This window comes from Delphinapterus leucas, chromosome 1 (assembly GCF_059928025.1).
Source record: "Delphinapterus leucas isolate spDelLeu-1000000601 "Yukka" chromosome 1, BTC_Dleu_Yukka2, whole genome shotgun sequence".
Lineage (NCBI taxonomy): Eukaryota > Metazoa > Chordata > Mammalia > Artiodactyla > Monodontidae > Delphinapterus > Delphinapterus leucas.
Window position 1 is genome coordinate 74,524,485 of NC_143129.1, and position 23,645 is coordinate 74,548,129.

Below are 23,645 nucleotides of genomic sequence, written 5' to 3' on the forward strand. Positions count from 1 at the left end.
AATGTCCCCTAGTATTATTGTGTTATTGTCACTTTTTCCCTTTATTTCTATTAATATTTGCTTTATATATTTAGGTACTCCTATGTTGGGTATATAAATGTTTGCAAATGTTATATTGTTGGATTGACCCCTTTATCATTATGTAATGCCCTTCTTTGCCTTTTGATATGATCTTTGTTTTAAAGTTTGTTTTGTCTGATATGAGTAATGTCCTAGCTTTCTTTTCTTTTACATTTGCATGAAATATCTTTTTCCATCCCTTCACTTTCAGTCTATGTGTATCTTTAGATCTGACTTGAGTCTCTTGTAGGCAGCATATAGATAGGTCTTACTTTTTTTATCCATTCAGCCACTGTAAGTCTTTTGGTTGGTGCATTTAGTCCATTTACCTTTAAAGTAATTTTTGATAGGTATGTGCTTTTTGACATTTTGTTAATTTTTTTCTGGTTGTTTTTGTAGTTCTTCTCTGTTCCTGTCTTGTTCTCTTGGTTTCTTCCCTTGTGGTTTGATGGATTCCTTTAGTGTTACATTTGGATTTGTTTCTCTTTATTTGTTGTCTAGCCATTGTAAGTTTTTGTTTGTGGTTCCCATGAATTTCATAAATATTGAACTGTATATATATATTTGTCTATTTTAAGCTGATAGTCACTTAAGTTCAAAGGCATTGTAAAAGCACTACATTTTTACATGTACCCCATTTTATGTATTTTATTTCATAGTTTATAGCTCTTTATTTTGTGTATACCTTAACTGTTTTTTGTAATTATAGTTGATTATACTGCACTTGACCCTTTAACAACATGGAAGTTAGGGACACTGACCCTCTGTGCAGTCTAAAATGTGCATATAAGTTTACAGTTGACTCTCTGTACCTATGGTTCCATATCTGCAGATTCAACCAGCAGTGGACTGTGTAGTATTATTGTACATATTTAGTGAAAGAGAACTGTAAGTGGACCAGTGCAGTTAAGATCCATGTTGTTTAAGGGTCAACTGTTCTCTGGTCTTTTAACTTTCATACTAGCTTTTTAAGTGGCTGATCCACTGCCTTTACTATGTATTTGCTTTTATCAGTGAGATTTTTCCTTTGATGTATTTTCTTTTTTTTTTTTTTATCTTTAAAAATTTTTTTTTAATTTATTTTTTGCTGTGTTGAGTCTTCATTGCTGCACATGGGCTTTCTCTAGTTGCGGTGAGTGGGGGCTACTCTTCATTGCAGTACACGGGCTGCTCATTTCGGTGGCATCTTGTTGTGAAGCATGGGCTCTAGGTGTGCGGGCTTCAGTAGTTGTGGCACACGGGCTCAGTGATTGTGGCTCGCTGGCTCTAGAGCGTGGGCTCAGTAGTTGTAGCGCACGGGCTTAGTTGCTCTGCAGCATGTGGGATCTTCCTGGACCAGGGCTTGAACCCGTGTCCCCTGTATTGGCAGGCGGATTCTTAACCACTGCACTACCAGGGAAGTCCCTCATATATTTTCTCATTTCTAGTTGTTGCCTTTTCTTTTCTGCTTAAAGGAGACCTTGACATTTCATGTAAGGCTGGTTTAGTAGTGAACTCTTTTAGTTTATGCTTGTCGGAGAAACTCTTTCTCCTTCAATTCTGAATGATAACCTTGCTGGATAGATGCTAAGTGGTAAGTCTTTTCCTCTCAGCATTTTAAATGTATCCTGCCATTCCTTTCTGACCTGTAACGTTTCTGCTGAAAAATCAGCTGAGAGTCTTATGGGGTTTTCCTTGTATGTGATTAGTTGTTTTTCTCTTGCTGCCTTTAACACATTATTGACCAGAGATGTATTAATACATCTTTTGTTACCTGAATGTTATTGACTGGAGACGTATCAATACGTTTTTAGAGAGTGATACAGTTAACATCACCATGCAAAGTTGTTAGAGCTTAAAATTGATCAAGGGTTCATTATACAACTTACAATTGTCGTTACCATTTGCATTTTGCTCCATTAGGTTTTTGTTCCAACCTTGTGTATATTATAAACACAAGTTTGTTACCATAAAATTTTCAAAAATGATGCATCGCAAGATTTTTTTTTTTCATCGCAAGATTTTGAGTGAAGAAGAATTTTTCGGTGAATTTTACGCAGATACTTTCTCTGATTGTCCAAGTGACATATATACTAGTGTCTCAGAAGATGATGGTTCTTCAGAATATAGTTCTGATTCAGACAGTGTGAATGTTAGACCAACAAAAAGACAAAAAAACTTAGTGATTGATTGATATGGAAAGTGAAAAATGAAACTCATGGTGCTGGAGAATGCTCCCTTGCTTCTGCAGAAGAGTGGATTGCAGACGACATTTCATAAAAATTAGAAGACTTTACAGGTGTGTCAGGTGTAACTATTGAATGTAATAACCTGCAAAGTGTTAGTGAAATAACAGAATTAATTTTTGGTAACAACTTTTTTGAGTTGGTTGCCTCTCAGACAAACTTGTATCACCAACAGAATGAAAAAGCATATAAAAAGTATGATAAGGCTTTAAAATGGACTGATGTAACCAATAGTGACATGAAGAAGTTTCTTGGATTAATAATTTTTTTAAGAGGTATGAAGCTTCCTTTAATTTTTTTTGAATTTTATTTTATTTTTTTATACAGCAGGTTCTTATTAGTTATATATTTTATACATATTAGTGTATATATGTCAATCCCAATCTCCCAATTCATCCCACCACCGCTCCATCCAACCACTTTCCCCCATTGGTGTCCATACGTTTGTTCTCTACATCTGTGTCTCTATTTCTGCCTTGCAAACCGGTTCCTCTGTACTATTTTTCTAGATTCCACATATATGCATTCATATATGATATTTTTCTCCTTCTGACCTATTTCACTCTGTATGACAGTCTCTAGGTCCATCCACGTCTCTACAAATGACCCAATTTCATTCCTTTTTATGGCTGAGTAATATTCCATTGTGTATATGTACCACATCTTCTTTATCCGCTCATCTGTCAATGGGCGTTTAGGTTGCTTCCATGGATTAATAATTTTGATGGGACAAATAGGAAAGTCATACTGGAAAGAATATTGGCCGACTGATCCCTTACTTGAAACATCTATCTTGCCAAAGATTATGACGAGAAGAAGGTTCGAAAAAATAATGATGTTTCTTCACTTTAACAATAACTCAGAAACTCCACTTCCTGCAGACAGAGGTTCAAAAGTTAAACCTCTTTTGGATTATTTTCTACAAAAATTTCCATCGATCTGTATACCCAAACAAGAGCTATCGCTTGATGAGGCAGTGATAAAGTGGAGAGGACGACCCAGATTCAAAAGCTATAATCCCAGAAAACTTACAAAATAAGTTTGGTCAGGATGGTTAACAAAAATGAAACTGGGTATATATGCAACCTTGAGATTTACATGGGTGAAGGATAGAAACTACAAGAAACAATCTTATAACAGCCTTATCTTGGTTCATGGCACCGTATTTACCAAGACAATTATTACAACAGTGTGTCCACATCTGAAATATTGTTGAAAAATAAAATCAGAGTTTGTGGGACTATAAGAGAGAATCATGGTCTACCAAACCAATTAAGAGAAACCTAAAAATCTACAGAGGGGAGAAATGACATTCTTACGGACGGGAAAAGTGATTTTTCTTATATGGAAAGACAAAAGGCTAGTCTGCATGGTGACAACTATTCATTATGCCTCCATAGCATCTACAGGAAAAGAAGACAGGAGGACTGACCATCAGATGACTAAGCCCACTTGTATATTAGAGTATAATAAATCTATGAAAGGAGTTGATTGATCCAGTCAATACCTGGCAAACTGCAATATCCTCTGGAAAACTCGAAAATGGTTTAAGGAAGTGGGTTGCTATTTCAGTATTGCAGTTTATTCAATGCGTTTAAAATTTATTGTAGCCTTAATGCACAGAATAAAATGACTTAAAAGCAATTTTTGTTAGCAGTAGCTAGAGAATGGGTAATTGACCATCCTGGTGAATGTGGTAGTCCCTCACCTGGTCCTTCTTGTGGTGTTTCTAAAAGAGCCCTCCACAAAGATTCACCTTGTCGACTATCAGGTAAAATAAAAGAACATATTCTAGAGGAAATAATACCCACATGACTAAAAAAAAAATGCTGCGGGGCTTCCCTGGTGGCACAGTGGTTAAGAATCTGCCTGCCAGTGCAGGGGATACAGATTCGAGCCCTGGTCTGGGAAGATCCCACATGCCGCAGAGCAGCTAAGCCCATGCGCCACATCTACTGAGCCTGCGCTCTAGAGCCCTCAAGCCACAACTACTGAGCCTGCGTGCCATAACTACTGAAGCCCAAGCACCTAGAGCCTGTACTCTGCAACGAGAAGCCACCTCAATGAGAAGCCTGCACACTGCAACAAAGAGTAGCCCCCACTTGCCGCAACTAGAGTAAGCCTGTGTGCAGCAACAAAGACCCAATGCAGCCAAAAATAAATAAAATTAAAAAAAAAAATGCCGCCAGAAAGTGTAGAGTCTGCTCTTCCAGGGGAAAGCACAGTGAAACACGATATATTTGTAATAGATGTTCTGTTCCCCTGCACAGAGGTGCCTGCTGTACTGCCTATCACACTCTAATGAAATATTAGAATGCTTTAGTAAGACATGTACAAAGTTTCAAAAAAATACATTAAGTGCAAAAACCGTTGTTGATAGTTATACTCAAACGTGGATGTTTCAGTATTCACTTAGATAACAATCGCTGGCCACAGGCACCAGTTTCTGCAAAAATCCCCCGCCAATAATCGGTTAAGATTCTCTCCTTATCTTTAACTCTTGCCATTTTAATTATAATATGTCACGGTGAGGATCTCTTTGGGTTCATCTTATTTGGAATTCTCTGTTCTTCTTGGACCTGGATATCTACTTCCTTCCTCAGGTTAGGAAACTTTTCGGCCATTATTTATTCAAATACGGTTTCTGTCCCTTTCTCTCTTCTCCTTTGGGAATCCTATAAGTGAAAGTTAGTATGCTTGATGTTGTCCCAGAAGTCCCTTAACTCTCCTCATTTAAAAAAAAAATTCTTTCTTCTTTTTGCTGGTACAATTGGGTGATTTCCACTATTCTGTCTTACAGATTGCTCATCTGTTCTTCCATATAATCTAATCTGCTGTTGATTCCCTCTAGCATATATTTTCTGTTTTTGTATTCTTCACTTTTGATTGGTTCTTTCTTATATTTTCTAAGTCTTTGTTGAAGTTCTCACTGAATTCTTCCATTCTTCAACCAAGTTTGGTTAGCATCCTTATGACTGTTTCTTTGAACTCTTTATCAGATAAATTACTTATCTCTGTTTCATTAGGGGTTTTTTTCTGGGGGTTTATTTTGTTGTTTCTTTTGGAACATATTCCTCTGTCTCCCTTTTGTTTGACTTTTTGTTTTTGTTTCTATGAATTTAAGCAAAACAGCTACCTCTCCTGGTCTTTTAAGGAGTGGCCTTAAAGGGTGAAAGCATTCCTGTGTAGATTGTTTGCACCTGGCAGCTTTGGCAGGCTTGCTGGGCCTGGAGTGCATCTGGGCAGGCATAGTCCCTGGGGAGTGTGGTCTCTTGGTGGAGTGCCTGGAGCTGGAGTGGGCGTGGGGCAGTCCCTGGAAAGCACTACACCTGAGGCCATGGAACTTTTATTTGTAGTGAAGGGAGGTAGACCCATAAAACAATAAATATGTAAAACAATGTATGGTGAAAACTGCTTTAAAAGAAAGTTAAGCAAAAGTAAGTGGGATAGAGAGGGAAGAGTGTAGGGACTGCTGCTTTATATTGGGTGTTCAGGAAAGTGAAGGAGAATGATAAATACATTGACAGTGGGAACAGCAAATGCAAAGACCGTGATATGAGAAATGTTTAACGTGTTTGAGGAACATCAGAGTGGCCAGCTGGAGCACAGTAAGGGGCTAAGTAATAGGAGGTAAGACCAAGCCAGATTGGGCATTGCCTTGTAGGCCATTAGAATTTAAGACTTTATTCTGAAAGAATGGAAAGCCATTGGAAGGTGTTGGGTAGGGAAGTGACATGATCTGATTTATGTGTGGAGTGTATACTAGGAGGACAAAGACTGAAGGTTTTTCTGAGTGATGGATAATGTTAGTAGGGAAAAGCAAAACATTTTTAAAAAACAGAACCAGAAAGGCTTTTTAAACTAGCATCCATTTGTTCAGCACTTAACTTTTTATGTTTGTTATTTGATAGTGACTGGGGAAGGATGGAAATTATTGTAATTTCTGTTTTCAGGGAGCTCAGTGTATACTGGGGATGATATACCTAAATAATTACAGTGCAGAATGGTACGTGCTGTGACGGAGGTTTGTACAAAGCAGTTAGGAGAACACAGAGGAGGGTTTGTCTAATGTGGCAGTATGATAGAGTGAGTATTGGTAAATGATTTACAGGTGTTTACTTGAATAAAGATTCCAAGAATTGTGAGAATTTAGGCAAATACGGAACGCATTTAGGTGTCTTAACTTTGTTTTTAGCATACATATACAGTCGTCATCTTTGTGTATCTCCTGTTTCCAGTTTTCTTTCTTGCCTACAGCTAATTCTTCCTCCCTTTTCCCTGTGGCCCAGGCCATGATGGTGGCATGATTGTATTTAAACTGGAACGGGAACGGCCAGCCTATGCTGTTCATGGCAATATGCTTCATTATGTCAAGGACCGATTCTTACGTCAGTTGGATTTCAACAGCTCCAAAGATGTAGCTGTGATGCAGCTGCGGAGGTAAATCAGACTTGTTTCTTCCCTCCAAAGTGTCTCATCTGTTACCATGAAACAATACTCACAAACTGGAGTCTGTTCTTTTAACAACGTTTTGGATCTCATCTCCTGTCACAGATAGAATCCCCAGGAACATGGTGGTGGCCATGAGGCCAATGGGGGCTTCCCTGTTGACAATGCTAGAGACCCTGTGGAAAGGAAATCATATTGCCAAGTTTGCCAGGTGTCTTGAAAACCAGGGAAAGTTTCCTGGTTGAGAGTAGCCCAACTTGGTGACAGGCCTCTTTGCCTTTATTTAGCATTTTTTTCTATACCTCTCCCTTTGCTTTTCAGCAAAATGCATGCAACTCTAAACCAGAATATATGTCTCTGGAAACTCTTAACTCTGAAGATATGATAATATCTAGGGTGCCTGGCAAAAGGAACTATCCTCTTGGAAAGCCAGATGTATCAGCATGCTGAAACATTCATAGTGGCAGGCTTTGGCATGAGGGTTTGATAACCACCCTCCAGCGTTACTACAATAAAAAAATCGGTTTGTGTTATCACTCCAAGGGACAGGAGAAACTAGCCAGAGACAAATCACATCATGTTACTCTGTGGTGTCCACTGCAGTTATGTGTAGGAATTTGTACCCAAGAAGAATCAATCCCACTCACTACAGTGAGTGCTAGCCATACCTTCTGTTGAATAAGTAGACTTGTACTAGGTGTGCTTTTTTAAAACTCTATGCTCAAAGCTGAAATAGGGGAGTCCCTAAGCCTTAAAGGAAGGAAGAAATAGATACAACATTCATTTATTTTTATTTCTGATTATAAAAATGGTAAGTATATCTGTAAAGATGAGGCAAGTAGGAAGTGTAAGAGTAATTCCTTTTTTCCTATTGTCATTATGTCTTTTTACTAATTTCTCTGTTTTTTGTATATATATCTCTAGTGGTTCCAAGTTTCCAGTGTTCAACATGTCGTACAATCCAGCAGAAAATGCAGTCCTACTGTGTACAGTAAGTAAACCTCCTAGGATCTCCTCATTTCCCATAGGTCTCTTTCTCATGCCCTTAGAGGATCTCTAATGGCTTCTTTGAAACCATTTAATGGTCATTTTGAGAGAGCTGAAACAGTAAACAGAGGCTCAAACCAGGTAGGCTTCAGCTGTCATAAACATGTTAAGGGTTTGTGTACTTACATCTTTCATATGGCTAACAACTTCTAAACTTAATGGAGCGTTGGGATGAATCACCCAAATCACTGAAAGTAATTTGAAAGAATGTTTGGGACTATATCCTATTCAAAGGAGATGCTTATCTTGATTCCCTCCATTTGGGTGAAAATAGTAGAGCTGATTTTGAGAAGAGTTCCTTTCAGTGGTGTTACCTTTGGGGGTCATCAAGTAGCCCTCCTCATTTCTTGCCATACAATTAAAAAAAAAAAAGGAAAGAAATGGCATTCTAATTTTAGTGCCTTCATTGCCAAGTCAGAAGAATGAAAACCTGTCTTTCCCGATATGACGTCTAGTGTCTGATCCCAGTTCTTCTTCAATATCTAACAGCCCCATATTTTCCTCCTGGCACTTTTCTTTAATGTTTTTTCTTTGATGTCTTTTTTTTTACCTTCAAACAGACTTTTAAGTTGATGAATAAACTCAGGTGGGGCACTGGAATATTGGGGTCTTAGTCTGTTAATTTGTGGAATAGAGAGCAGTCCTTGCTTTCATTCAAATGATATCTACATCTTTGGAAGATAAAAGAAAAATAAGGTGACATGAATGCTGAATTCTTTGGCAACGAGCCCTATAATTTTTAGCTGTAGAAACGTTCAAATGCCTTCTGAGTGAAAGGTGTGAAAAGTATAGTTTCAGGTTGCTGTCTGTATAATGGTGCTGTTTTCTATGTCAGAGTAAACTGGTATCTTGGGTGCTCTCTTACTAACAATTCCTCCCTTTCCTCTACAGAGAGCCAGTAATTTAGAGAATAGTACCTATGACTTGTACACCATCCCCAAGGATGCCGACTCCCAGAATCCTGATGGTAGGCATTCTCTTTGTATACCCGACTCTGCTCCTAGCTTTCCTCACCCATATCATCACTCCTCTTCAAGTTTTTCACATTCTGTCCCCAGGCCATGGCCACATCACTCATGTCTGTTGGCAGGTGCTGCTGACAGTTGCATCAGAGGCAACTGTGGTGTGAAATATTCATGTTCCTCCTCCATTTTATTACTCCAGCTATATATATATATTTTATAATTTGGTTATTAGAAACTCTCCATTTTCTCTTTCAGCACAGCATGTTATCCTAGTTTATTGTCCGCTGATGTGACTTTCACCCTGGTAGTTTCATTTATTTAAAAACATGGTTCCAATCTTGCAGTGTCTCATCCTGGGACTAGGGATTTATGCTCTCCTATCCATATCCAGATCCGATTTGCTTCCTTTTGCATGTCAGAAAGATGAGGCTGTTAACAGCCCCTCACTGCACCAGGGATCCCGGATCCAGCTGAGACCCCTGCCTACCTCTTCCATCACCACCATCCCTTTTTAGTCCTTTCTGCTAGAACTTGCTGACAAAACATTCTCAGAATAGATTTGAGTCTCACTTATGCTCCTTTTAGTGTACTCCCTCCAGTTGGTTTGTAGGTCAGAGGTTTGTTCCTCAGGTCCCCACTCTTAGTACCATACTTTCATGATATTTTAGACCGAATCAACAGATTCTGAGAAATATTTTGCTAGCCCTGTCCTATTGTGGGTGCCACTGTGTCATTATTGCTGCTAATATCATCACTCTCCTGTAAGTGTGGTCATGGTGAAAAGAGAGGAAACCTGTATGTCTTTGATATCCATAAGTCAAAGTCTCCCCTATAAATTAATCAGTCAAGCCATTTCTGACCAATTTTTTTTTGTTTGGTCCTGCTTACCCATCCCCTTCTTTTCCCCATCTGTTTACAATTAATAGAGTCTAAAATATTTTTGTTTCATCTTATAACCACTTTTATTTTATCTTCTCCATTTTTTTGAGGGAGATAATAATCATTAAAGGAATAAAGGTACAGCACAGAGGAAGAGAAAGAGGAAAGGCTTGAATAGTGTGGTTCTTTGGCCCCTGGAAAATGGGAGTGTTGGTTATGATAATAATTAATTTTGTAAATTGCTTGACACCCCTGGTTGTCAAGGGGTGGCCTGGCAAGGTTGGCCAGCACGTATTGTCCAGTTTCCTGCTGATACTAATAGATAAAAGAGTATTTCCACGCATCCTTCTGTGTATCTCCTTTGAAGTTTCCCAGAGTGTGGAGTACCCATTCGGAATTCTAATCATCCAGTGAAATGTTTGGGAACTGAGAAACATGTTGTAACTTTGTTGAGTGATTGATTGACATTTATGGAGCATCAGCTTGGTGCTAAATACTGCCCAGCATAGAGCTGCCTGGATTTAGTTAGGAGCGCTCTGCCCCATCCTACTGTACTAGGAGGTCTGCATTTGCATGTTAAAAGCAGCAGAGCAGCTGCGTCCTGGAGAGGGGGCTCTGTCTCTACTCCAGCTTGTTGAGATAGGAGGTCCAAGACACTCACAGGCTGCTTGCTTTGTGCCGCAGCTTGGCCAGCGAGGCCCTGCTCGTTAGCTTGATGGAATGTGCTGTCTCCCAAGATGGGGGTGGTCCTTCTGCCAGTATATGGTGTTGGCTGAAATGCAGTCACTTGGCCTAGAGAAAAGAGGCTTGGCAGGGGTGGAGGTTGGAGTTTGGAAGGAACTGGTGGGGAAAAGTCGCTGACAATAGCCTCAGGTTATGGCTGAATAAGTTAGGAAGCAGCTGAACTGGCAAAGCCAACATGGCAGCCAGCAAGACTGGCAGCTTCATGGCACCTGACTCTGTCACCTGGCAGTAGCTTACTACATGTTCCTGCCCTTTGGTTTTGCTCTTCTCAGCTCCTGAAGGGAAACGATCCTCAGGCCTGACAGCTGTTTGGGTTGCTCGCAATCGGTTTGCTGTCCTAGATCGGATGCATTCGGTGAGTTAAGACTAAAAAGGGAAATTAATTTGGAGAGTGTGGTGGCAGTGGCCTGTGTATTGCAGAATAAAGAGCATTTTTTTTTCCCTTACTCTGCCCTGGGCAGCTGTGGTCCTCGTGTATTGGCTGCTTTCTCCTTAACTCTACCCCAAACCCCTGGGAAAAAAAAGGCCTTAAAATTGATTTGATTGGGTGGATGATCACTGTGGCTCTGGGCTTAAGAACCAAGCTAAAGTCACTCTTGATAACACAGGAGCCAAAAAACATCAAATTTGAAATAGGTGAGCTGGGAAGTCGCTGACGGTCCAGTGGTTAGGACTTGGCACTTTCACTGCTGGGGCCTGGGTTTGATCCCTGGTCTGGGAACTAAGATCCTGCAAGCCACGTGGCAAGTCCCCACCCCCTCAACACCAAAAAAATGAAATAGGTGAGCTAGATAAGGAGTAGATCCTCTTATCCTACTACCTCTGATGGTACTTAAAATGTAATGGGTCCTAAAAAAGTTAAGCAAAGCTCTCTCAAGAAAATATTTAACAAAAATTTAAGCCTCAGAAGTGCTGTATTCTGTCTCTGGTTGGTTGAGGAATTTAGATTTTAGTTGGACTTCTCAGGATATTTCAATTAAAAAAAAAAAGCTATCAAGACCCTTGGAGAGGATCTTAGTTGGAGTGGTCTACGTAGAGTGGTGATTGAACTGGACAGACAGAAAAAAAAATACTGTGTTTATTGAAGCTAAGGAATAATTGCTGAGGGACATTGTCAGCTGGCATCATCTTACATGTATTTCTCTTAACCCCACCTTATGTACTCATTTCAGCTTCTGATCAAGAATCTGAAGAATGAGATCACCAAAAAGGTACAGGTGCCCAACTGTGATGAGATTTTTTACGCTGGCACAGGCAACCTCCTGCTTCGAGACGCAGAATCCATCACGCTCTTTGACGTACAGCAGAAGCGGTAACATGTCAGATGCCCCTAAGCAGACAGGCATATAGTGGGGGAGAGTGGAAATCTTTAGTGGGAGCTTTTCTTCCCCCAGGTGAGTTTGACCTGTGGCTTAGCCACTTCTTGTGCTGTAACTCCAAGACTCTTTCTAACCACTTTTTTTCCTCTGTGATCACTCTCCATCCTGTACATACACACTAGCATTACAACAAGGGGCTTATTTGTTTTCAGAGCATTTATCTGAACAAAGAATGCTCTTGGGACTTAGAATAATAGGGACACAGAAATGAATAACATAGTTCCTGTACTTAAAGGAGCCTACAGTCCATTGGTGAAAACAGACATACACAAGTCCCTAATAATACATGGGAATGAGGGGCAGGGAGTTGAGGAAGAGGGAAGTATACAATGTGAGCCAAACGTTTAAGTCACTGAACTGTAATACAGAAAATGTTTATTTGGTATTATTTTAAGAAATTTCGGTTTACATTAATTTGGAGATGAAAAGGAGGTTAGGTCATAACCTGGAATAAAGGAATCAGGTCCACTCACATTTGCCCTTCTCTCTCTATCCCAGGACTCTGGCATCTGTGAAGATTTCCAAGGTGAAATATGTTATCTGGTCAGCAGACATGTCCCATGTAGCGCTACTGGCCAAACATGGTAAGTCTTCATTATGCCCACCCTGATTTAGAGACCAGTCCCTCCCTCCCATCCCTGCCAGTCTACTTCACTCACCCTGTCCAGCAGAGCACTCATGTCCTTTGCCTCTTGCAGCCATTGTGATCTGTAACCGCAAACTGGAGGCTCTATGTAACATTCATGAGAACATTCGTGTCAAGAGTGGGGCCTGGGATGAGAGTGGGGTATTTATCTATACCACAAGCAACCACATCAAATATGCTGTCACCACTGGGTAAGTTGATTATCTGAGATACAGAATGGGAGAAAGTGGCTTCTTAAAATCACTGTCGTGTCTCAGGAGACATACTGAAGTCCTCCTTGAACTGTCTTCATGGAAAAGCTTTGTCTGGCATATATGTGCTAGGAGCATCAAAACATTCTTTTTTCAACTCTTTTAAAATTGTGAAATATGACACAAATATAGAAAATTACATAGGTTATAAATATATGAAATAGCAAATAGTTACATAATGAACATCTGTGTAACTGCCACCCAAGTCAAGAAATAGAACATTTCTGACACCCCAGAAGCCCTTTGCCATGTGGTCCCTATTGATCACATCCCTCTCTCTTCCTCAAAGATAACATTCTGACTTTTATGATAATTTCTTTCTTGCTTTTCTTTGCAATTTTACCACCCAGTGTGTGTCTTAAAATAATAATTTAATTTTGCTTGGTTTTGAACTTCATGTAAATTAAATCATGCTGAATGTATTATTTCATATTTTGCTTATTTTGCTCAATATATTGTTTGTAAGATTCATCCATGTTGTAGCTCTAGATTATTTGTTTTTGCTGTTGTATAATATTCTATTATATAAATATGCTACAGTTTATCAGTTCTGTTCTAGAGGGATAGTTGGGTGATTTCTAGGTTTTGTCTATTATAAGTGATGTTCTTTTAAACATTCTTCCATGAATTCTGGTTCATATGCACATACATTTTTCTCTAGAGCAGAATTGCTAGGTCATAGAGCGTGCTTATCTTCACATTTGCTAGGTAATGTGAAAGAGTGGTTTTACCAATTTGCATGCCCACCAGTGTTTTATAAAAGTTTCTTTGCTTGTCACACTGGCCAGCACTTGGCCTTTGTCAGACTCATTTTTGTCTGGTGGATGTGCAATGTATCTTGTAATTTTACTTTGCTATTCTCTGATTCCCCAGGAGATTGGACAACTTTTTATTTAGCCATCCATCAGGATTTCCTCTTCTATGAATTCTGTTCAAGTCTTTTATCCTTTATTTAAATGAGTTATCCTTGTTCTTTTGTTATAGGAGTTCTTTATATATTTGAATATCAGTCCTTTATCAGGGCTATGTGTTGCAAATATTAATATCTCCTCCCATCCTATAGTATGTCTTTTGATTCTCTCTTGATATCCGTTAATGAACAGAAGTTCTTAGTTTAATGTAGTTGAGTTTATGAATCTTATTCTTTATGGATATCAGGTTTTGTGTCCTGTTTAAGAAATCTTTGTTGACTCCAAGATCATAAAGGCATTCTTTTATATTTTCTTATGAAAACTTTATAGTTTTACCTTTTATATCTAGGTCTATAATCTACCTGACGTTGATTTTTTTGTATGGTGTGAGGTGTCGTGAGCTCAGCTTTACTTTTTCCATAAGGACACTCAGTTTTGTATCAACATCATGTATTGAAAAAACCAGCCTTTCCCCATAGTTCTGCAGAGCCATCTTTGTGATATATGAATCACGTTTAAAAAAATGCAAGGATCTGTTTTTTGTTTTTGTTTTTTTATTTTTGGCTGCATTGGGTCTTTGTTGCTGCACGTGGGCTTTCTCTAGTTGCAGCGAGCGGGGGCTGCTCTTCGTTGCAGTGCGCGGGCTTCTCATTGCAGTGGCTTCTCTTGTTGCGGAGCACAGGCTCTAGGCACGCGGGCTTCAGTTGTTGTGGCACGTGGGCTCTAGAGTGCAGGCTCAGTAGTTGTGGCACATGGGCTTAGTTGCTCTGCAGCATGTGGGATCTTCCTGGACCAGGGATTGAACCTGTGTCCCCTGCATTGGCAGGCAGATTCTTAACTACTGTGCCACCAGTGAAGTCCCAAGGATCTGTTTTTTGTGGTCTGTCTCTGATTGAATTCTACACTGTCTTAAGTATTATAGTCTTGTAAGTCTTTACAACTGGTAAAGCAGTTCCACAAATCTTACCCACTTTGTTTTACTTTTTTTTAAGTTATTAGGCTATTTTCAAATTAGTTTTGCCTTGAAAAGGCATATTTTCAAGTAATTTTTTGTCTTGAAAAAGTATAAATTTTAGATTAGCTTGTGAAATTCCATGCCAAAAAAAAAAAAAAAAAAGATAAATGAAGAGTTCCTGGGCCCTGGTCGGGGAACCAAGATCTTTTTTTTTTTTTTTTTTTAAGAAAGTTGATTTTTCTCTCTCTTTTGTTTTTAATTAGTTAATTTATTTTTGGCTGCGTTGGGTCTTTGTTGCTGCATGCAGGCTTTCTCTAATTGCAGTGAGGGGGGCACTACTCTTCGTTGCAGTACATGGGCTTCTCATTGCAATGGCTTCTCTTGTTGAGGAACACGGGCTCTAGGCGCACGGGCTTCACTAGTTGTGGCACACAGGCTCAGTAGTTGTGGCGCACGGGCTTAGTTGCTCCATGGCACGTGGGATCTTCCCAGACCAGGGCTCGAACCTGTGTCCCCTTCATTGGCAGGGGGATTCTTAACCACTGCGCCACGAGCAAAGCCCCAGGAGCTAAGATCTTGCAAGCCTCACGGCATGGCAAAAAAACCCCAAAAAAACAGAAAGCAAAAAACCCTATTGTGATTTCAGTTGGGATTGTGAATCTGTATGTGATTTGGGGATTTTGGGTGTAATTGTTATCTTTACAATATTAAGTTTCCTAACTTGTGAACATGATATAGTAGCTCTTCCTTTATTTAGGGCTTCTGAAACATCTTTAAATAAAGCTTTATAATTTTATCCATAGAGATTTTGCATTTTCTTTGGTTAGATTTATTCTTAGGCACTTGATAGTTTTTAATGCTATTTATAAATGTATAGTATCCATTTAAAAATTCAATTTTATAATTTTTCCTGATATTTAGAAATACAACTGAGTTGTTTTGGGGGTGTTTTGTTTTGTTTTGTTTTGTTTTTTGCGGTACACGGGCCTCTCACTGCTGTGGCCTCTCCCGTTGCGGAGCACAGGCTCTGGACGCGCAGGCTCAGCGGCCATGGCCCACGGGCCTAGCCGCTCCGCGGCATGTGGGATCCTCCTGAACCGGGGCATGAACCCGTGTCTCCTGCATTGGCAGGCGGACTCTCAACCACTGCGCCACCAGGGAAGCCCCATAACTAAGTTTTAAATTAATTTTATTTCAGAGACCTTGCTAGACTCTTATTAATTCTATTAATTTATTTATATTTTCTTTTTAAATACTCATAGCATCATCTGTAGGTAATGACACTTTTGTTTCTTCTTTCCAGCACTTATTCTTTTTTTTTTTTTTAGTGCTTATTCTTTTATGTATTTTTCTTGTCTTACTGCACTGACCAAGATCTCCAGCACAGTGCTGAATAAACACGGTGATAGCAAACTTTCTTGCCTTGTTCCCAGTTTACAGTGTCACTTTTCAGTGTATTGGCATTATGTAAGCTTGCTGTAGATTTTTTTATAGATACTTTTTATCTACTGAGGAATTTCTTCGCTGTATCTCAAATGAATATTGAATTTTTTTAAACCCCTTTTCTGCATATATTGAGGTAGTCATGCAGTTTTTCTCCTTTTGTTGATTAATGTAGTGAATTAAATTGATTTTTTTTTAAAATGTTAGACCAACATTGTATTCCTTATACAAATCTAACTTGGTCATGATGTTTTACCCTCTTCAAATATTGCTTGTTTCAGTCTGCTAATATTTTGTTTAGGATTTTGCATCTTTGTATATATATGTGTGTGAGATTGCCCTGTGATTTCCCTTTTCCTTTCTGTCCTTGTCAGGCTTTGGTATTGAGGTAGTGCTAATTTCATAAAATAAGCAAAATAATATACTTTATTCATCTGTTCTCTCATTGAGTTTGTATAAGATTGGAATTAATTCTTCCTTGAATGGTAGGTAGAATTTGCCAGTGTAGTCATTCAGGCCTGGTACTTATAGGAGGATTTAAAAATATGATTCAATTAATTTTATGTAATAATTACAGGACTGTAGGAGTTTTCTGTTTCTTTTTAGTCAATTTTGGTAAATTTTACTCTTCTGGGAATTTGATCATTTAAAAACATTTATGCATATCCTCATTCTGCAAGATCTATAGTGATATCCCTTTTTGCATCCCTATTATTGCCATTTCATCCTTTTTTTCTTTTTTTTTAAAATAAACTTATTTATTTTGTTTATTTACTTTTGGCTGTGTTGGGTCTTCGTTGCTGCACGCAGGCTTTCTCTAGTTGCGGCAAGCGGGGGCTACTCTTTGTTGCGGTGCATGGGCTTCTCATTGCAGTAGCTTCTTTTGTTGCAGAACACGGGCTCTACGCACACGGGCTTCAGTAGTTGCAGTGTGTGGGCTCAGTACTTGTGGCTCGCGGGCTCTAGAGCACAGGCTCAGTAGTCGTGGTACACGGGCTTAGTTGCTCCGCAGCATGTGGGATCTTCCTGGACCAGGGCTCAAACCCGTGTCCCCTGCATTGGCAGGCGGATTCTTAACCACTCTACCACCAGGGAAGTTCCCATCCTTTTTTTCTTAATTAGCTTCATGAGAGGTTTATCAGTTTTACCCAGCTTTTGCCTTTATTGAACTTCTCTATTGTACTTTTGTTTTCTATTTCTTAATTTCTACTACTGACTTTATTTTTTCCTTCTAAGTACACTCTTTGTTTTAACTTTAAAAAGAACCATAAGGGCTTCCCTGGTGGCGCAGTGGTTGAGAGTCTGCCTGCGAATGCAGGGGACACGGGCTTGTGCACTGGTCTGGGAAGATCCCATGTGCCGCAGAACGGCTGGGCCCGTGAGCCATGGCCGCCGAGCCTGCGCGTCCGGAGCCTGTGCTCCACAACGGGAGAGGCCACAACAGTGAGAGGCCCACGAACCACAAAAAAAAAAAAAAAAAAAAGAACCATACAATTTTTGAGTTGGATGCTTACTAATTTTTAGTCTTTCTCCTAATATTAAGCATGTAGACCTCATTAATTTTCAGTCTTTCTTCTAATATAGTATATGCACTTAACACTATAAATTGTCCATCAAGTATTGTGTTAGCTATAGCCACAAGTTTTAATCTGTAAACTTTTAATTTTTATTCAGTTTAAAATATTATGTGCTGGGCTTCCCTGGTGGCGCAGTGGTTGGGAGTCCGCCTGCCGATGCAGGGGACGTGGGTTCGTGCCCCGGTCCGGGGGGATCCCATGTGCCGCAGAGTGGCTGGGCCTGTGAGCCATGGCCACTGGGCCTGTGCATCTGGAGCCTGTGCTCTGCAGCGGGAGGGAACACAGCGGTGAGAGGCCCGCGTACTGCAAAAAAATATATATATATATTATGTGCTTTGCATCATTTCTTTGTACATCAGAAGTCTTCACATCTACCTCTCTTCCACTTTCACTTATAACTTATAAGGAAGGATTTAACTGTTCATAGTGGCCTAGTGATTATATATCAGAACTTAAGATTTAACTTTTAGGTCTGGTTCTGATACCTGTGTCTGTTAGATCCTAGAGTACTAGCTTATAAAGAGAAATCGTACCATCTGCCCCATCTTTTCCCACTTCATACAAGAGAATAAAATAAATTAATTTGGTTCTGCTCTTTTTTGAATCACTTCCTATCTATACTATTGTTTAAATGGCACTTGACAAAAGGGTAATGAGAAGATAAAAGGCTGGGTCCTAGGCTTGTTTTATTTCTTTACAGGCTGGATTTACTCTTACAGTGACTTAAAGCTGTGCTCTCTAACTCTTATTCTTAGGGACTATGGGATCATCCGAACTCTGGATTTACCTATCTATGTCACACGGGTGAAGGGCAACAATGTATATTGCCTAGACAGAGAGTGTCGTCCTCGGGTGCTCACAATTGATCCAACTGAGTTCAAGTTCAAGCTGGCCCTGATCAACAGAAAATATGATGAGGTATGAAATGAGGAAGCATATTAGGAGTATTGAGAAGGGCAGCACTCCTTTTTTCCTATAAGTGATCTCTATTTCCTGCCCTAACCCTCCCCAAATGTCTAGGTACTACACATGGTAAGGAACGCCAAACTTGTAGGCCAGTCTATCATTGCGTATCTCCAGAAGAAGGGATATCCTGAAGTGGCACTGCATTTCGTCAAAGATGAGAAAACTCGCTTTAGTCTGGCACTGGAGTGTGGAAACATTGAGGTGAGAGAAGTATGGTTATAAGCCCCATATTGTTGTAGAGGAGGTGAGAGGGTTAGGGTGGCATTGGGAAGACATTATTCTGGGCTTGCTTCTTCAGCCAATATAATGGAATTTAGAATTTTTTTAGTTGTTAGATTGAGCTATCTTCCTGTTGCTGTTTGCCCATCTTTGCTTCTGCCCCAGCATTTCTATTGTTGTTGTCGCTCTGAGTTAGTCTGAATTCAGTAACTTTTAGAACAGAACCAAGATAGCATAGAATTTGGAAAATTTCATTATTTCCTTGACATTTGACTTGCTAACTGGCGGCTTAGATGAAGGAGTACTTATTAAATGTTGAGGCCTAGAGTCTATAGGCATTATTTTTAAATGGGGAGAAGCCTAAGGAAAATTGACTTTCTTACTTCTGAACTTCCTTCTTATTTCTTCTGAGGAGCCCCTGTGGATCTTCAAACCTGGCAAATGGGAAATATGATAGCTAAGCAAGAATTGGCCTTATGGAATCAGCAACTGCTAGAAGATGATTTTGTTGTAAAAGTAAATTTCTGAGGAGGAGGATAATGTGATGTGATTCTTCTATCCATGGATCCTAAGGGATCTTATTTGTTGATTGAATTTTCAGTACTATTAGATTGAAAACAAAGCTAGGAGGATTGAAAGTGTAAAGAGTTCCTTGGGAGATTTACTTAGAGACAGACGTTTTGACTGTAGTCCCTGGTTTTGAGTCACAATAACCTCCAACCTGTTAACTCTAATTCTGGGGATTCTTTAGATTGCTCTGGAAGCAGCCAAAGCACTGGATGACAAGAATTGCTGGGAAAAGCTGGGAGAAGTGGCCTTACTACAGGGGAACCACCAGATTGTGGAAATGTGTTATCAGCGCACCAAAAACTTTGACAAACTTTCCTTCTTGTACCTTATCACTGGCAATCTAGAGAAACTTCGCAAGATGATGAAAATTGGTGAGACCCCAGAAACTAAGGATGGGAAAAGGGGTCCTTGGGGGAAGGAAGAAGGCAAATAGAGGCAAGAGAGAACTTGAGAGAGAAGACCTAACTTGGTGTCTCTTATTGGCTTGGTGCAGCTGAGATCCGAAAGGACATGAGTGGCCATTATCAGAATGCCCTCTACCTGGGAGACGTGTCAGAGCGGGTACGGATCCTGAAGAACTGTGGGCAAAGTAAGTATCCAGGACTCACTTCCTTTGGGGCCTTAGGAAGTATTTTCTCTTTATGGTGAGTTATTCGTATGTAGTAGTGAGGGATTTCCCTTCATTGCACATTTTTTCAAAAGAGACTGCATGCTCCTACCATGCTCAGAGACTTTCTTCAAAGCCAAATGGAGGGACAGCCAGAAAATATAGTTTGGCTAGGCACTCTTAGGAAAATAGTTAATATCTTGGGGGAAATGGGCTTTAAAAGGTCCTGGAGCAGATACCATAGTAAATGTGGTTGGTTGAATGCCATTAGAGTTTTATTGTTTTACTTCAAATCTGGAGGTTTCACCCATTTATTTATTCATTTTATATTTAATGGGTATTTTTTGAGAACCCACTGTATACCAAGCATTATACTAGCACTTGAGATACCTTAGAGAATAAGAAAGGTGAAAGATGTGGTGTGGACCAAGGTGCTAGCTGTGAATGGGTGAGCAATGGTCAGATTCGGCATATATTTTAAAGGTAGAACCAACATGATTTGTCGAAGGGGACTGGTTGGGGGGATGTGAGAGAGAGGAGACTGGGATGAGTCCAAGGTTCTTGTTAACACTGATGATAGATCTTAAGGATAAGCAACTGTTTTAGTTATTTATTGCTATATAACAAATTACCCAAAACTTAGTAGTTTAAAACAACAAATGTTGATTATCTCAGTTTGCAGCATGATTTAGCTGTGTGCCTCTGGCTCAGTGTCTCTCATGAGGCTGCAGTCAAGGTGTTGGCCAAGGCTGCAGACATTTCAAGGCTCAAGTAGGGAAGGATCCACTCCCACATTCGCTCTGTGGCTGTGGGCAGTCCTCAGGTCCTCACTGGCTATTGGCTGGGAGACCTCAGTTTTCTGCTCTGTGGTCTTTTCCATAGGGCAGTTCACAGTATGGCAGTTGGTTTCCCTTAGAGCAAATGAGGGCACCCAAGATGGAAGCCATAGTCTTTGTATCCTAATCTCAGAAGTGACATCCCATCATTTCTCCCACATACTGTTCATTAGAAGCGAGTCAATAGATCCAGCCCACACTGAAGGGAAGGACTTATGCAGGGACTTGACCAGGAGGCAGACATCAGGACACCAGTATTCACTTGGAAATGTACCTATACCACAAAGTCTGTTTTCTTAACAGAGTCACTGGCCTATCTCACAGCTGCTACCCATGGTTTAGATGAAGAAGCTGAGAGCCTGAAGGAGACATTTGACCCAGAGAAGGAGGCAGTGAGTCTTTATTTACATAAGTATCTCTGATTACAGGATTAACTCTGAGATCTTGGGACTATTTAAACCTACAAATGTTACTCCCCACCTGGTTACCAGGAGAGGCAGAGAAACAAATGAGATCAAAGGAGGCTCCATAACCTTCCCTAGATGGTTCCTGAGAGCTGTTTGCTTTTAACCTTCTATCTTTCAGATCCCAGACATTGACCCTAATGCCAAGCTGCTTCAGCCACCTGCACCTATCATGCCATTGGATACCAATTGGCCCTTATTGACTGTATCTAAAGGGTTCTTTGAAGGCTCCATTGCCAGCAAGGGTAAGTGCCCACTTCTTCCATAGCATTTTTGTTGTGTGCTTGTTTTCTGAAAAGCTGTCCTAGAGAGTACCATTAACTATTCTATCCTTTTCCTCTATCCTTTTTTCTGTGTGATGCCTCATGCAACACTGAGATGCCAATTAAAGTTAAAGTCTTTTAAAAACTAAATAAAAGCATTATGGCATCATTAAAATTTGGAAGATAAGAGGGAAAAAGAGAGATGTTTCTTAGTCCATGGCTCTAACAACCACTGTTAACATTTTGGTGTATTTTCTTAGATTTTACCATATACGTAGTCATAGTCTCCGTTCTGTGCTTTATCATTCATGACATACAATCTCAAGGTACTAACTCAGCTACCTCAATTCTGTCGCGTGGGTATACCCACTCCCACTCCCACCCTTACACTCCTGTTTTCTCGGCTATGTCTACTAGTTTGTTTCTCCCAGCTGAGAGCCTAAATAGACCCTTGGGCATTTCGTGCCCAGTCCTGCTCTTTCTTCCATATCCTCTCATCTAGCCTTTGTCCTCATGCCCTGTACACACTGTAGTGGTGGTAACTTAGCAAAGATCTCAGCAAGAAATGCCAAGAGTTGGCACCAAAGGCTGGTTAGTAAGAAATTGTTTGAGGCAGTTTTTGGTAGCAGGAAGGCCAGTTGTTTTCATCTCTCTTCTATTCCCTCTCTCTGTGAAACCTATGCTAACCAGGTTAGCATAATATAGATATCACAAAAATAAACAAAAACAGTAAGTGGACACAACATTGGCACCTGCTTCTGTAAGGACGCAACAATTTGCCTGCAGAGGAGGCCATATCTTAGACTTAGCTGGCTGTAACCAGCTCCTCCTTTCTGTTCCTTCCCTCTGTAGGGAAGGGAGGAGCACTGGCTGCTGACATTGACATTGACACCGTTGGTACTGAGGGCTGGGGAGAGGATGCAGAGCTGCAGCTGGATGAAGGTATGCATGTTCTTCTAGGAGTGTTCTGGGCAGATGGGCTCCCTGGAGTGGGACTGGGTTGTGGGGCAGTTCTGCAGGGTGCTGGACCATAGGACCAACAAGGATCCCAGTGTTTTTCTTTCCTTTGGCTAAAATTGTGTCACTTTGAGAATCTATGTTGAGCCTGGATTTTCCTTACAGATGGGTTTGTGGAGGCTACAGAAGGTTTGGGGGATGATGCTCTTGGCAAGGGACAGGAAGAAGGAGGTGGCTGGGACGTGGAAGAAGATCTGGAGCTTCCTCCTGAGCTGGTATGTGGAATTTTCACCCTTGTAAGGTTCTCTCCATTTCTCCCTGTGGAGGCCGGTGGCCTTATCACCCCCCCAACACCTGTCCTGAGGTCCCTGAACGGGAGGGGGTCTGGATCCTCCTAGTCTGATGCTTATCTCCCATTTGAAAGAAAGAAGAGTAAGATTAACTAGGGTTGTGCCAGTGTCATCTTATGAAAAGGCAGCAAGCTTTTTTGCCTGATTGGGGCTTTTGGTGTATCGTTTTGTTACTGGGAAAGCTTCTCCTATTTTGAGAGTCATCTTCCACAACCACCACCCCTCCTCCCCAACAGAGGCTGGGAATAAGGTAGAGTTGTGTTTAGATTTATCAGGGCAAATTGCTTGAATGGCTTAAAAAATGACTCACTCTTTGTTTTTCCCCTAGGATATACCCCCTGGTGTAGCTGGTGGGGCTGAGGATGGGTTCTTTGTGCCCCCCACTAAGGGAACCAGCCCAACTCAGGTAAGCAGGGAAACAGTCCTGTAGGGATAAGTGTTTCTGAGCTGGCTATACTTGATTAATGTGTAAAGAACATTGACACTCTTCTATTACAGATATAGAGTAGGCCCGTTGGGAAGAGAAAGACCAGAACTTCACTTATCTTGGGTTTTCCGTTTCTTGTTAGATCTGGTGCAATAACTCTCAGCTTCCGGTTGATCACATCCTGGCAGGCTCTTTTGAAACAGCCATGCGGGTAAGCCTTAAAGCTACCTTGGCCTTTGTTGAGTGTGCCTTGCCTAGGGTCCCAGGGGGATGACTGATTCATCCTAAGCAAATGGAAATTATTATACCCACAAGGGCAGAGGTGTATATTTAACGTGGAAGTCTTTGGTCTTACCTAAGGAAACTTGCCTCATAAGGCCTTCCTCTTACGTGCTTTCAATCTGGCTTAGTAATCTCGTAAAGTGGATTCTTCCAGCCATCTTCCACCCATTTAT

The 23,645-nt window shown here is 40.5% G+C and overlaps 1 protein-coding gene across 2 annotated transcripts in view; it reads left to right on the forward strand.

Moving 5' to 3' along the window:
* The window catches only part of COPA (coat protein complex I subunit alpha), a 50,396-nt gene that overhangs the window by 23,369 nt on the left and 3,382 nt on the right, over positions 1–23,645 (forward strand). The window contains exons 11-27 of one of the 2 annotated variants that reach the window (XM_022559232.2): positions 6,575–6,725; positions 7,659–7,725; positions 8,673–8,748; positions 10,642–10,724; positions 11,542–11,681; positions 12,247–12,332; positions 12,420–12,585; positions 18,287–18,449; positions 18,552–18,698; positions 19,468–19,657; positions 19,780–19,875; positions 21,033–21,121; positions 21,315–21,438; positions 22,309–22,398; positions 22,579–22,688; positions 23,092–23,169; positions 23,333–23,401. In XM_022559232.2, the coding sequence (XP_022414940.1) occupies positions 6,575–6,725; positions 7,659–7,725; positions 8,673–8,748; positions 10,642–10,724; positions 11,542–11,681; positions 12,247–12,332; positions 12,420–12,585; positions 18,287–18,449; positions 18,552–18,698; positions 19,468–19,657; positions 19,780–19,875; positions 21,033–21,121; positions 21,315–21,438; positions 22,309–22,398; positions 22,579–22,688; positions 23,092–23,169; positions 23,333–23,401 (1,925 nt within the window). The remainder of the gene's footprint in view (positions 1–6,574; positions 6,726–7,658; positions 7,726–8,672; positions 8,749–10,641; positions 10,725–11,541; positions 11,682–12,246; positions 12,333–12,419; positions 12,586–18,286; positions 18,450–18,551; positions 18,699–19,467; positions 19,658–19,779; positions 19,876–21,032; positions 21,122–21,314; positions 21,439–22,308; positions 22,399–22,578; positions 22,689–23,091; positions 23,170–23,332; positions 23,402–23,645) is intronic. The other variant, XM_022559233.3, reaches the window with a different exon arrangement.